Source organism: Eubalaena glacialis, chromosome 7 (genome assembly GCF_028564815.1).
Source record: "Eubalaena glacialis isolate mEubGla1 chromosome 7, mEubGla1.1.hap2.+ XY, whole genome shotgun sequence".
Lineage (NCBI taxonomy): Eukaryota > Metazoa > Chordata > Mammalia > Artiodactyla > Balaenidae > Eubalaena > Eubalaena glacialis.
In genome coordinates this window covers 38,620,141-38,635,279 of record NC_083722.1, presented here as the reverse complement: position 1 = coordinate 38,635,279, position 15,139 = coordinate 38,620,141, and the positions used below count along the sequence as shown (strand labels likewise).

At 49.9% G+C, this 15,139-nt stretch overlaps 1 protein-coding gene across 1 annotated transcript in view; it reads right to left on the bottom strand.

The window, feature by feature from the left end:
- Nucleotides 1-2,712: 2,712 nt before the first annotated feature.
- The window catches only part of ETV7 (ETS variant transcription factor 7), a 40,835-nt gene continuing 28,408 nt past the window's right edge, over nucleotides 2,713-15,139 (bottom strand). The window contains 9 exon segments of the mRNA XM_061197447.1: nucleotides 2,713-2,830; nucleotides 2,943-3,043; nucleotides 5,616-5,758; nucleotides 7,573-7,778; nucleotides 8,405-8,471; nucleotides 9,208-9,357; nucleotides 9,537-9,687; nucleotides 9,783-9,834; nucleotides 10,503-10,805. Of these exon segments, the coding sequence (XP_061053430.1) occupies nucleotides 2,713-2,830; nucleotides 2,943-3,043; nucleotides 5,616-5,758; nucleotides 7,573-7,778; nucleotides 8,405-8,471; nucleotides 9,208-9,357; nucleotides 9,537-9,687; nucleotides 9,783-9,834; nucleotides 10,503-10,805 (1,291 nt within the window).

Here is a 15,139-nt window from a genome sequence, read left to right as displayed (position 1 = left end):
GGTGGTCCCTTTGGTTAAGACTTTGCCTTCCAATGCAGGGGGTGCGGATTTGATCCCTGGTTGGGGAGCTAAGATCCCACGTGCCTCGTGGCCTAAAATCCAAAACATAAAACAGAAGCAGTATTGTAACAAATTCAATAAAGACTTTAAAAATGGTCCACATCAAAAAAAATCTTAAAAAAAAAAAAAGAATCCACATAAGGAGAAGGTGGACATGATGGAGCCCATGCTCCTGGGTTAGCACTGTAAATGGCTTGACTGGATGGAGACAGTGACTTGTATCACGAACTTCTCAATATACTCACTTTTTTTTCATAAACTCTTTATTTACTATTGACATTAATGTAATCTGGCAAAAAAGGACGTGGCTGGCTACTTTTTCAAACCGTGGGACTCTATTTCCTGCTTGTTAAGATGATTTGTGAGGAAGTCCATCTTGATATATGTTGTTTTCGGTGACCCACCACTTTTCAGGAATTTAATTGTGTAAAAAATGGATATAAACCCAGAGCTTCCTCTCGTGCCAGGTACACAGGAGGTGCTCAATTAATGTTCATGGAAGGAAGGGCTGAATGAATCCCTTTATTCCTGGCACCCAGGCATCCATCCCAGACCAGGGCCTAATGTTCCTGGAGAAACGGGATGCAGCTCAGCCCAGAGCTGAGTGGAGAGTCCAGGGATCTGGGGTTTGGGGTGGTAGACTCTGCTCAAGCCCACTGCTCACTCCTGGCCCCAACGGTCCCAGCACTGGGTGAGATTTAACACTCCCCCCCACTACCACCCCCCCTGCCGTGAAGACATAGTCTTTGGGATATGCAGCTGTTGACAACCATTAACACAACAGCAGGCAGATGCCAACATCATAACTGGAAGAAGTGACTTATGACTCCATCGTCTCATTTAAACCTCTACGTCTTGGACCCATGAGATGCGAGACAGTTAGAAATGAGGCACCGTGAGGAGGCAGCACGCTGAGCTGGGCTGTATGTCCTTGGGCATGTCACTCCCCCTCTCTGGCCTCAGCTGCCTTGTCTGTAAGAGGAGAGGCTGGACGAGTTGATTTCGATGGTCCCTCCCAGTCCCCTTATGTAGTTCTGGGCCGGGGATGATGAGAAAAGCTATGGGGCATGGGTTCATCCTGGAGCAAAGTCAAGGAGATGGAACAGTCTCAGGAAGACTAAAGGGGCCTAGGATTTTCCTGCTAAACCTTTTGGCCGAGGCCCCTGCCTGGCCCCTTCTAGTGTGGAATTGTCCAGGGCCCAAGACGGGACTAAGCCAGGATTTTCCCTGCTTATGAGCAGTCACAGCTTTGAGTCCCAAATCAGCTTCTCGGCAACAGTGACCCAAGGCCAGATCAGGCCCAGCCAGATGGGGGTGGGCGGTGGGGGTGTTTTCCTGACCTGCTGGAGGCAAGAGGCAGAGGTGGTTTCCTCCTTCAAGAAAAGAAGATTCGAATCCAGGAAGTTCTGTTTTCAATGAACTGAAAACACTCCCTTTCCTTTCTCCTCCAGCTTCCCCGGGGTTGCAAGGGCAGAGGCTCTGACCCCATCGGGAGGTACCTGGCGGGGCTGGGGAACAGCGAGGAGAAGCTGAACCAATAGCAGAGGCATTTTCATGCTTTAGAGCAGCTTTGGGTTTGCAGAGTTTTCTTAGCTCCTTATACGGCAGTCACGTACTTCACAACTACTGTCTTATTCAAGTTTTCTGGGGATCCTGTGAGGTCGGGTTAGGAATAGCATCCCCATTTTGCAGATGAGAAACATGAGGCTCCAAAGACATAGAATAACTTGCCCAAGGTCCATTGGCAGATACGGGTATAGGAGCATAGGAAGCCAGGATGTGGGCGGGGTGGGCGATCTTTACTGGGTCATGATCAGAGTCACCAAGGACTGAAAACTGAGGACAAGGGAGTTGGGCCAGGTGAAATAAACTGTTTATGAAGATGCTGAGGGCAGAGAGGTAGGGCTATGGCCTCTGCTTGAGAAGTGCTTGAGAAGTGCCCATTACATTCAGAGGCACTAAAAGAAAACAGGTCACAGCACTGGGTTTGAGGGAAGCATCCCAGCTCTGCAAGCCTCTGCCTCCATTTCCCCATCTTTAAACCTCCGGTGGTTGGTATGTGAATTGAATGAGATAAAATATAGGTAGAACCCTTGGCACAAGGCCTGGCACATGGTAAGCACTTAACTGTCAGGCATCATCATTGTTATCATTACTAAGGTCGACAAAGCAGTAATTCTTTTTTCCATTTCATGCACCAGCCCCCTGAGGGTGGTTTTCATGAGCATGCCCATTTTGCAGATGAGGAAAACTGAGGCTCAGTGAGGGACTTCTGCTTCCTTCTTCCATAAATTGAAGGAATTGGGCTGGATGTTCTCTCAGCGACTGGCTTCCTCTCCTGAGCTGGGCAGGTACTAAGGGGCAGGGTAGGGAGAAAGTTCACTCCCTGTGCTCCCACTTAGCAACCAGGGCTGCCCTACCCAAAGAATGCCCCCACAGTGTCCTGGAGGTGAGGCCTGCCGGTGCTCAGCTGTTCCAGGTCCCCAGGCAGCTTTGAGGTCTGAGACACCAGCTCTGATCCGAGAGTGCAAACCCCAGCTGGGGTTCCCTGCTGCCCTGGGAGGAGGGAGGAGGCCCCGAACAGCTGGCTGCCTTCGTGGGAGACTCAGTCTCTGCCCCGTTGGTGCCCGGTGTCTGGAGTCCACATGTCCTTCACAGAGAGACTTCCAGCATCTCCTCCTTGAAGTCCACCCTGTCCTGCTCCTGGCTCTCCAGAAGCTCCCTGCTGCTGCCCTTGTCCTGATTGATCTTCCTGGGTGTCTTCAGAAATCTGGAATTCAGGCCCCAGCTGCAAATCAGCCCCTGCCCCAGCTGCAGAGGGCTTCCAGGCCATCCCACCCCAGCTCCACTCCCCCTGGCATCTTGGCCCCTAGGCCACTCACCTGAACAGGAGTTTCTGCCCGAGTTCCTTCTTAATGATGTTCAGATTATGGTAGGGGCACAAGACATGCGACATCTTCTCATAGGTCACGTTCACCCGCTTCTGGAAGGAAAAGCAGCCCACATCACCCCCGACTCCCCACCCTGCTCCTTCCGGGCCTGGGAGGGAGCAGGTTGGACTGGATGGTTTCTTAAGCCCCTCAGCCCAGGGGTCTGTTAGGGAATATGAAAGTTCTCATGCATTGGGAAGGAGAAAGGCAGGGGAAGGCCAGGGGGAGAAACAATGGGATGGTTCTGTCACCTACTTGACTGAGACCCATGGGGCAGGAGTGAATTGCATGTTGCTTTTAAATGGCAAATGTCACGAGTAGTAACAAATAAATATAGTAGTTAGTAGGAGAGACAGCATGGTGGGGTAGCATGAGGGCCTTGCCACCTAGCTGTGTGACTTTGACCAAGTCAGTTTTTCCTCTCTCTGGGGGGTGGACTGTGCAGAGTAGGGACAAAGAGGCTGGGCTTTGGTGTCAATTTAAGCCCCAGCTCCACCATTTGGCAGCTGTGTCACCTTGGATAAGTTTCTTTACCTCTCTGCATCTGTTGCCCCGGCTATAAAATGAAGATAAAAACATCAATCTCACAGATTTGTTGTGAGCATTAAATTAGCTAATCCATGAGAGCACTTAGCACAGTGCTTAACATGTGGTCTGTGCTCACTAAATGGAATTGCTGCTCTTGGGGCCTCAGTTTCCCTCCCTCCAGATAAGCACACCCAAACTTCAGTCATTTGCATCCTTCCAGCCACCAGCACTACCCAGAGGCCACAAAACAGGGTGGGGCCCAGAGCTACATGGTTTGGATTCAGGTCTCTGCTCTGCCACCTACTGGCTGCAAACACTGGGACAAGTTGATACGCCTCTCTGTGCCTCAGTTTCCCCATCTGATAATATCCACCCCATGAGGTTGTTGTGAGGATTAAATGAGTTAGTACAGGCAAAGCCCTCTGAGCAGTGCTTGCCAATCAAATGCTGTGCCATTTTAGGAGATGCTATATATTACAGATGACCATTATTGGTTTTTTGTTTGTTTGTTTTAATTTATTTAACTTATTTATTTATTTTTGGCCGTGTTCGGTCTTTGTTGCTGCCCATGCGCTTTCTCTAATGGCGGCGAGCAGGGGCTACTCTTCGCTGTGGTGCGCGGGGCTTCTCATTGTGGTGGCTTCTCTTGTTGCAGAGCACGGGCTCTAGGCACGAGGGCTTCAGTAGTTGCAGCACGCGGACTCAGTAGTTGTGGCTTGCGGGCTCTAGAGCACAGGCTCAGTAGTTGTGGCGCATGGGCTTAGTTGCTCCACAGCAGGTGGGATCTTCCCAGACCAGGGCTCGAACCCGTGTCCCCTGCATTGGCAGGCGGATTCTCAACCACTGCGCCACCAGGGAAGCCTGATCATTATTGTTAATAGTTTTCTTTAAAGACTCTTTTTAACCTAAATGAATTTATTTATAGACTAGCACACTGGTTTTATATCACCACTGTCAATCATGAGATTGACAAAGTAGTTAAATTTTGTAATCCTAGTGCTTACTAAAATAAATACTTAATTATTAGAATTTGGAGTAAACCACCTAAAATCCCCTGGCAGACACCCATTTAGGTATGGGCGCTCCTCACGTTAGGAATGCTGGCCTCGGTCATCCCCAGGCCTTTCCAGCCCTGACAGCTGATGATCCTGCGGGGCCTGAGACCTGGGTTTCTGTCCCAGCTTCCTCCAGGGTACCAGCTTCCTCCTCCGGCTTAACAGCAAATGATGCACAATTCATGTAAGCATGCTTTGAAAGCCTCAAATGCTAAGCAAAGGTGGAATTAAGCAATTAGAAGGCAAGATTCCTGAGTTCCAGGGACAGTCCCCATCCCCAAGAAGTAACTGCCTGTCCCTCGGGATCTCCCAAAATAAAATGATCCCAACAACAGCCACTATGGAGAATATATGGAGGTTCCTTAAAAAACTAAAAATAGAATTACTGTATGACCCAGCAATCCCACTACTGGGCACATACCCAGAGAAAACCATAATTCAAAAAGACACATGCACCCCAATGTTCATTGCAGCACTATTTACAATAGCCAGATCATGGAAGCAACCTAAATGCCCATCGACAGACGAATGGATAAAGAAGATGTGGTACATATATACAATGGAATATTACTCAGCCATAAAAAGGAACACAATTGGGTCATTTATAGAGATTTGGATGAACCTAGAGACTGTCATACAGAGTGAAGTAAGTCAGAAAGGGAAAAACAAATATCGTATATTAACGCATATACGTGGAACCTAGAAAAATGGTACAGATGAACCAGTTTGCAAGGCTTCTGAGACACAGATGTAGAGAACAAACGTATGGACACCAAGGGGGGATGAATTAGGAGATTGGGACTGACATATATACACTAATACGTATAAAATAGATAACTAATAAGAACCTGCTGTATAAAAACTAAATAAATAAAATTCAAAAAAAAAGAAAAAAAATTAAAAAAAAAATGATCCCAACACTTCTGGGGCTGCTGGTGAAGCTCCCATCAGTTGAGGCCTGTCCCCTAGTGCTGAGGGGTCCACTGTGACCCCTGCCCTGTCATGTGTGTTGAGACCATCCTGCCCGCTGGCTGAGGTTCACCTTGTGGTTTCCCCAGAATCTGGCAAGCCCATTTGGATCCACTACTCAGAAGATCTTGGCATTATTGTCTTCCCACTTGATGTAGGGCTCGTACCTGGTGTCAGAGAGCAGCTGATACTTGTAATCCCACAGCAGCTGGCAGGCTGCAGTTGAGCACAGAGGGTGCAGACGGGGAGCCTTCATGGAGCTGTGAGGACAAGCATGAGAAAGGTGCTCTGAGGCTCTCGAAGCCAGGGCCCAGGTGTGCAGCGGGATGGTGAAGACGACGGTACTAACAGAAACAGCCACACGTGGGCCTCATTACTCGTCTCATTCAATCATCCTGACTCTAACAGGTGGAGACCTTTACCCCCAGGAAGGGATGAGGAAATGGGTTCAGAGAGGTATGGACATATCCCAGTCACCAGGCTCCTAAGGAGCAGGCGGAATGGGGAGCCTAATCCAGCTCTTCAGACACCAAAGCCAAAGCCCTTTGCCCGGGGGCAGGTGGAGGGGGCACTGGCCAGTGGCTGGCAGCTGGAACCCTGTCTCCAGGTCCCTCTCTGCCCCTGGCCCAGTCACTCAACCTCCTGGATCTCTATTAAATCAGGATTGTAACATCCATCCTATCCAGCCAGCACCCTAGCAGGAGGTTCTGGAAAATCGAATGTGCTATCATGAAGGGCAAGTGGCAGAGGGAGCCTGGGCACAAGCTCTTAAGTCCCACCTGGGCCACCTGGCTCGGGCATGGGGGGCAGGTTACCGGACTTCTTCTGAGCCATAGTTTCCTTGTGTTGGGTGATGTGAGGATTAAGTAACATGATCGACCAAAAGACCCTTAGCACAGTGCCTGGTACAGAGTAAGTGCTCAAAGAATGTTAAGCATTATATTAAAATTAAATAATTGTGTTTCAGTGACTCCCAGTCACTTTCAACCCAGGAGCTAAGCTTCTGTCCCCTCTGGGGTGTCTTAGGATAAATGTAGTGGCCCCGCCATGACTAGAAAACACACTTTGCGAAGGCAGTCAGCTTATCTGTCAGTCCATCTGGTTACCTGTCTGTTAGTCAGCCCTTTAACAATGAATGTGGAGAAGTATATCACCTGATTAGAGCTCAGGCCCTAGAGCCAGACTGCCTGGATTCACACTTCAATTCTGCCACTTACTGCTGTGTGACCATGGGAAGGTCACTTAACCTCTCTGTGCCTCATTTTCCTTATCTGTAAAATGGAGCTAATAATACCACCAACCTCAGAAGGCTGTTGTGGGGTTAAATAAAAGCCTTAGAACCATGCCTGGCACATAGTAAACACTCAACTATTTAAAAATAAATAAAGTTTTTGGGCTTCCCTGGTGGTGCAGTGGTTAAGAATCTACCTGTCAATGCAGGGGACACGGGTTCGATCCTTGGTCCGGGAAGATCCCACATGCCGCAGAGCAACTAAGCCCGTGAGCCACAACTACTGAGCCCACGCTCTAAAGCCCACAAGCCACAACTACTGAAGCCCACATGCCTAGAGCCCGTGCTCCACAACAAGAGAAGCCACCGCAATGAGAAGCCTGTGCACCGCAACAAAGAGTAGCTCCCGCTCGCCACAACGAGAAAGCCCGCACGCAGCAACGAAGACCCAAAGCAGCCAAAAATAAATTAATTTTTTAAAATTAATTATAAAAATAAATAAAGGTTTAAAGGGGGAGGGGGCATACTCTAGGCCAATCTGACTGTCTGAACTATGACTGGTAAATCATCCCTGGCCTGGACATAGGGTGGGCTTGGTGATCCCGGGCAGCACTTTCCGCCTGCTGTGACCAGACTGTGACCAGCACACAGGACAGTCACTCCACACACCACTGCCCAGCACAGACCCTCTCATTCCCCAGATCAAAATAACCCTCCTCCTTGTTACCCACCACTCTCTGGGACTCAGCCTCAGCACACCTCCCTCCTGTGTGCCAGGGGAGCACAGCCTCCTACTCACCAGTGATCCTGCCATCAGTGGGGGCCTGTGGCATCGTGGGGAAGGAGGAGACTCCCTCAGCCCTGCAGCTGAGCTCCACACAGTGAGATGAACTGAGGGACTCCTGCCTGCTGAGGGGCCAGCTGGCCAGGCCAGGGGCATCCACATGGCTCAAGGAGCTGGCAAGCCCCAGGGCTGGTGGCTGCTGCAGGAGGCCCCGATCCCCTCTGCAAGCAGAGGAGCACCATCGATTCTTTGGGCCCAGAGCCTCCCCCCACCCAGACCCCCTCAGTGACATGCCCGGGAGCCCGTGGGGCTGCACTCCTAGTGCTCTCCCCACACCCAGCCCCTGGTTAGAAGGTCAGGGAAGCACTGGAGGGTGTGGGTGAGGGCCAGACAGCCCAGGTGCTAACCCTAGCTCCCAGACAAGTAACTTAGTTTCTCAAACCTGCTCCCTCATCTGTAAAATTGTTCACAATGCCAAGAGGTGACAGAGCCAGGTCCAGAACCCAGGTGCCCTCTTCATCCACCCAATAACTATTGATGGAGAACCTTCAATGAGACAGGCATTGTTCTAAGAATGTTGGGGACACATCACTAAACTGAAAAGAGCTTCTGTCCTCATGGAGCTTATATTCTAGTGGGGTAGGGAGGGGGAGGAAGACAGATGATTAAAAAAGGACATAGAAGTAGTATACAATATGGGGGGAAGGGATAAAGCACTACTGTACAAGGCAAATAGGGAATTCTGGGAAAGGCCTCACAGACATGATAATGTTTGAACAGACACCTGAGGAGGTAGACGAGTGAGCTATGTGGGCATGTAGAGAAGAGATTGCAAGGCAGAGGGAACAGTAAGTGCAAAGGCCCTGAGGCAGGGATGTCTCTGGCTTGTTCAATGAGCAGGGAGGCTGGTGTGGCTGGAGAAGCATGAGCAAGAGGGAGAGGAGTGGGAGAGGACAGCTGAGGGCAGGGAGGTCGTTGTATGGACTGGGGTTTTGACGAGTAAGATGAGAGCCACTGGAAGATTTTGAGCAGAGAAGTGACGTGACCTGACTTATGAATCTCTGGCTGCTCTGTTGAGAATAGATCATAGGAGATCAAGGGCAGAAGCAAGGAGACCAGTGAGGAGGTTCTCCAGAGGAGGCAGGGGCTGGACCCTGGGCAGCACTACAGGTGTGTGAAGTGGTTGGATTCTGGGTAGATCTTGAAGGTAGAGCCAGCAGGAGTTGTTGACAGTTGGGATGAGGATGAGAGAGAAAGAAAGTAATCAAAAATGACATCCAGCGTTTTGGCCCGAGCAATTGGAAGGTTGCAGCAGTAAGGACTGGGAGTGGCATGAACAGCCCTGTGTGCAGGTCCCTGGAGACCCTGAGGAGAGCAATTTCCATGGAGAGATCAGGAGGAGAAGAGAGGGATGCCACATAACCCTCTGCTGGAGAGGAGAGCAGAGAAAGGGGGAGATGAGAGGCAAGGCCCCTCGGCTAGAGGACAGTCCCAGAGGGCAGGGGTGAGAGTTGGGGAGGCAGGGCAGGGGGAGATGGGGAGCTTGGCCCACACTGCTGCCTCTTTCATCATTTTGCCTGGAAGAAGCTCTGCCCTCTGATGAGGCCAATCTGGGGGAGGGTCTCAGAGGTCCAAAGAGAGCCTCCTCACCTTCCAGGCAGCAGGGGAAGGGCTGAGTGGGCACCCTCTGCCTGCAAGCCCTTCTGAAAAAGGGCCCACGTGCTATGGCTTGCCGCTGGGTCTTGATGTACTGGAGCAACTCATACAGAACGTCAGCTGCGGGTGGGGCGGGAGGGCAGGCTGCTGACCAGGTGACAGCTGGCATGTCCCTTCACAAGATTCGTGCTGATGGAGATGCTAGGCAGAGGCCGTAGGATGGAAATGGGGAGGGGAGAGGGAGGGAGCAGGACAGCTCCCCACCCCACCCCGGCTCCCCCGGGTTTGCATCAGAGAAGCCAGTGAGTGACCCTGATCTGAACCCAGGGAGCGGAGTGGGAAGTCGTCTTTGGTGAGGATGCAAAGGGCTCGGCTGTTCATCTCAAAGTCCTGCTCCCTGGTGTGCTGCAGAGAATACTCCTGCTCAGCCAAGCGCAGCCAGCGTAGCTCGTCCTCATTGCTCGAGAGCATGGGCTGGATGGGGTTGATGGACGGAACCCCAAGGAGGTGCCCAGAGAGGAGGGCTTGGCTACGGGGTAACTGTGACTCTCTGGCTCAAATCACCTCACCTCACAGAGGAGACAGAGTTCAGCCTTCAGCATCCGACGAGGCACTGCCAGCCTGGTCGGGTGGCCCACAGTGGCCAGACAGCCTCACAGGCTGTCTGCAGTCTGACTGCCCTTTGTTTCTCCACAGGCAGAACTACCTGGCTTGACTCTTGGGCTTGCAGTTTGCAAGCCACAGGCCTGCGTGGGTGTTGGCATCTGGAAAACGGGGCTGGTGGTCGAGAACAGTGGAGCGTGTAAAAGTGGCAGTATTTGGGTGGGCGGGCTGTGTTCATCCCTGCCCTTTCTCTTGAGTTCTCCCCCAACTTCCTTCTTCCTTTTCCATCTGAGCCTCTTCCTCCTGTCCCCACACCCCTCCCCCAAGAGAAAGGTCTCACTTATCCGACTGTTGAACAATCACTGATCTCAGCCTTTCTGCCAAAAGCTATGTTAGGCGCTGGGGTCAACGGGGAAGTTACGACTTTTGAAGTTGCAGGCTGGAGGGGCAAACAGTGACCGGGAGCCCTTTCAGAGACGAGGAGCCGGTTTACATGATTTTGAAGGCTGGGCACCTGCCCTAAGGCTAGGGCGCCTGACATAGGGCCGGGCACGTGACTGAGGGCCAAGCGGCCCCGCCCCCGCCGTCCACAATGGAGCCCGGGTCTCGCGGAGCTTGAACTCCCGGCTCGGTGTCTCTTCCCTCCACCGTGGCAGAGTGCCCAGAGCCCGAGAGGAGGGCGGCACGAGGCCCGGCCGCGCCCATGGCCAAACTGCCGCCGCGGGCGGGACTGACCCCGCCGGCTAAGCCCCGTCCGCCCTCCGGGCTGCGCGCCAGGTAAGTTGGCCCGGCCCCGGCGCCGCGTCCCCGGGCCTCCCGGAGAGACCAACTTTTGAGGCGCAGGGGTTCGCTTCGAGCCGCCCCTGCTCTTTAGGAAGAGCTGCGCGCAGCATCTTTGTCCAGGGGAACTTCGGTCCGTCATCTCGCCCCTGCCCTCCACCCGGCTTGCTCGGGCCGGCTGGGGTGAGCAAGGGGCCGACTTGCGCGTCCTGAGGGGACTCGGGGAGGGGGAGGCGCAGAGTCTGGGCTGGAGTCTCAGTGCTCCTCCTCCTGACTGCTGGGAATCGAGGGGGCAGGGTGGGGGGTCGTCTGTGCTGGGTCCCTGGGCTGGACCCGCTGCGTTGGGACTCAGCCTCTCAGCCTCCTAACCTCCCCTCCCCGCCCCCCTTACAGTAGGTTCCAATAATATTAAATTGCGTCTCGGGCTTAAAACTCATCCATAGTCTCGCAGGTTCCTTGATTCAGCCAAGTCCCTCCGTGCTCCTTCCTCTATTAGATAAAGTACCAGGGAGGAGGGGGCGGGGCAGGGGACTGGAGGGACCCCTGAAGCTCTGGCCTCGGCCCAGAAGGTCGGCTTCTGATGTTTTCATTTCCCTTGCTGAGCTGCTGCTTCTGGGTTAAATTCATTTTATTGCCTGTTCATTTTAAAAGAAAGACTGACAGAGTTACTGTAATAGATCAGGGGTCTGAGCTCAGAGTAGGTCAAAGGCACTCACAGGTAGGGAGGTGAATAAAAATAGAAGGAGGGTTGGCAAGTACAGCCAGGACACCTGTGTTCATAGCATACTAATAAAGGCCAGAATCTCCTCATTTATCTCTGGTGGGAAATTCTGATGGTGTCACAGGATCAAACTCAAACCGCATCCAAACCAAGTGATTTCCCCTGAGCATTCCATAAAGAAGTATCTGTCTATGGTAGGAGTGGCTGGGCAGCTTTGAATGGTTGGAGGAGAGGAGCTTGCCTAGAATGGAACCAAAGATCTGCTCACGTGTTCCTGTGTGAAGACGCACATGGACATCAAACCTATACCATTCCTATGAATGCTCAGTCTCATGTTTATTCTTCCAGACACACTCCCAGCATCATTTACTGGGAGCAGGAGCCGATGGGGTCCAGAGAGCTTCCCAGCATGAGACAAGCACTTTCCTAGAGCTTCCAAATAGTTCTTTAAAAATCGTTACTCTGAGGTTTGTGAGTTGTATTTTCATTGTACTTCAGAGACTTCCTGTTTATCTACTGGTCTCTGGTAGCAATGTAGCATTTTGTTTGAACCCTTGGTTTGTCTTAAGGAGACCCTGGTTTTGGAGGTTTTGATTAAAAAGTGCCTTGTACTACAGGGTTTCTTGATCTGCAGTTGGACTTCTGATTTTAAAATACCACATTCCAGTTAGTAGGAAGCAAAGATGTTATCTGTTTCTACAGAAGTTTTATGTAGTGTTCCAGGAAATAGAGGCTTTGATTCTTCCCATCATCAGATCATTTGAGCCCACCTTCATGACCACACACCTTTACATTATACTGACTAGAAGGAATAATCACAGAGAAAAAAAAATGGGTTGGTGGTGGAATCTTTATTTTCATCTGCATTTGAATCTTTTGGAACCCAACTGAATGTATTTGTATGGTTTGTACCATGCGTTTCTCTGTCTTCTCTTCGCGAGTTCCCTCAAAGAGAACACTGTGGACCTCGATGGCCACCTTTATTCACATAAAGGATTTTTCCATTTGGAGGTAAGCATGTTGGGAGGTGAAGAGTTAATATTGTGTAGAATCAATGTCCCACATTTTCAGAGGGGCCTCAATCCAGAACAAAGAATGAGAAGAGGACTCTGATGGTACCAGCTCCACCGACTGGGAGAAAGTCGCTCTCTGCCGGTTGGGAAAGTCACTTCATGAGTCTTTGTATTTTTTAATCAGAGATATAACCAGAGGATCTGTATTTTATGCATTTTGAAGAGAAAAGAGGCTGAATTTGGCTTCTATATTTACTTTTTCCATGTTTCTCATGTTAATATTTTTTTTAAAAACCAACAAAAACCCCTTTGGATCCCTGCAGTAGCCCAAAGTCATACTGCCTTGGCAACAGTAGCTAGTCCACTGGAGTCTCCAAATATCAAGACAGAAAATTTTAAATGCACTTCCAGGGACTTCCCTGGCGGTCCAGTGGTTAAGACTCTGTGCTTCCACTACAGGGGGCATGGGTTCCATCCCTAGTTGGGAAACTAAGATCCCACATGCTGCATGGCTCGGCCAAAAAACAAAAACATGAAATGCACTTCCAATAAAATGTCACATTTTTAAAGACCATCCTATAGTGCATTAGAACTGACCTTCCGGGCTTCCCTGCTGGCACAGTGGTTAAGAATCCACCTGCCAAGGCAGGGGACATGGGTTCGAGCCCTGGCCTGGGAAGATCCCACATGCCGCGGAGCAACTAAGCCTGTGCACCACAGCTACTGAGCCTGCTCTCTAGAGCCCGCGAGCCACAGCTTCTGAGCCCATGTACCACAACTACTGAAGCCCGTGCACCTAGAGCCCGTGCTCCACAACAAGAGAAGCCACAGCAATGAGAAGCCCATGCACCGCAACGAAGAGTAGCCCCTGCTCACCGAAACTAGAGAAAGCCTGCGCGCAGGAATGAAGACCCAATGCAGCCAAAAATAAATTTAATTAATTAATTAATTAATTAAAAAAAAAGAAGATCCTGTGGCTTGCAGGATCTTAGTTCTCTGACCAGGGATTGAACCGAGGCCCTCGGCAGTGAAAGTACCTAGTCCTAACCACTGGACCACCAGGGAATTCCTTAGTAACTAGTATTTTGGTTTTTTTTTTAAACTTTGGGTTTATTTGTTTATTTATTTATTTATGGCTGTATTGGGTCTTCGTTTCTATGCGAGGGCTTTCTCTAGTTGCGGCAAGTGGGGGCCACTCTTCATCGCGGTGCGCGGGCCTCTCACTATCGCAGCCTCTCTTGTTGCGGAGCACGGGCTCCAGACACGCAGGCTCAGTAATTGTGGCTCACGGGCCCAGTTGCTCCGCGGCATGTGGGATCTTCCCAGACCAGGGCTCAAACCCGTGTCCGCTGCATTAGCAGGCAGATTCTCAACCACTGTGCCACCAGGGAAGCCCACTAGTTTTTAAAGCTAATGAATTTCTTCTTTAACCCTACTTATCACTTATCAGCAGTGTGTATAACGTGCTGCTTTCCCCCCACCCCCTCAGGCTGTGTCTCTCTCAGGGCTGATTGCAATTCCTACAAGATGCGTTCACTTTATTTTATTTTATTTTTTTAACTTTTTATTTTATATTGGGGTATAGCCAATTAACACTGTTGTGATGATTTCAGATGCATAGCAAAGCGACTCAGCCATACATATACATGTGTCCATTCTCCCGCAAACTCCCCTCCCATCCAGGTTGCCACATAACATTGAGCAGAGTTCCATGTGCTATACGTTAGGTCCTTGTTGGTTATCCATCTTAAATATAGCAGTGTGTACATGTCGATCCCAAACTCCCAGACTATCCCTTCCCCCCACCCTTCCCCCCTGGTAACCATAAATTCGTTCTCTAAGTCTATGAGTCTGTTTCTGTTTTGTAAATGAGTTCCTTTGTATCATTTCTTTTTAGATTCCGCATATAAGGGATATCATGTGATATTTCTCTTTCTCTGTCTGACTTACTTCACTCAGTATGACAATCTCTAGGTCCATCCATGTTGCTGCAAATGGCATTATTTCATTCTTTTTAATGGCTGAGTAATATTCCATTATATGCATGTACTACATCTTCCTTTAACCATTCCTCTGTTGTATGGACATTTAGGTTGCTTCCATGTCTTGGCTATTGTAAACAGTGCTGCAGTGAACATTGGGGTGTATGTATCCTTTCGGACCATGTTTTTCTCTGGATATATGCCCAGGAGCGGGATTGCAGGGTCAGATGGTAGCTCTATTTTTAGTTTTTTAAGGCACCTCCATACTGTTCTCCATAGTGGCTGTACCAATTTACATTCCCACCAACAGTGCAAGAGGGTTCCCTTTTCTCCACACCCTCTCCAGCATTTATTGTTTGTGGAATTTTTGATGATAGCCATTTTGACTGGTGTGAGGTGATATCTCATTGTAGTTTCGATTTGCATTTCTCTAATAACTAGCGATGTTGAACATCTTTTCATGTGCCTCTTGGCCATCTATATATCTTCTTTGGAGAAATGTCTATTTAGGTTTTCTGCCCATTTTTTGATTGGGTTGTTTGTTTTGATGTTATTAAGCCTCATGAGCTGTTTGTAAATTTTGGAGACTAATCCCTTATTGGTCACATCATTTAAAAATATTTTCTCCCAATCTGTGTGTTGTCTTTTCATTTTGTTTATGGTTTCCTTTGCTGTGCAAAAGCTTTTGAGTTTAATTAGGTCCCATTTGTTTATTTTTGTTTTTATTTCCATTATTCTCGGAGATGGACCGAAAAAGATATTCCTGTGATTTATGTCAGAGAGTCTTCTGCCTATGTTTTTCTCTAGGACTTTTATAGTGTCCAGTC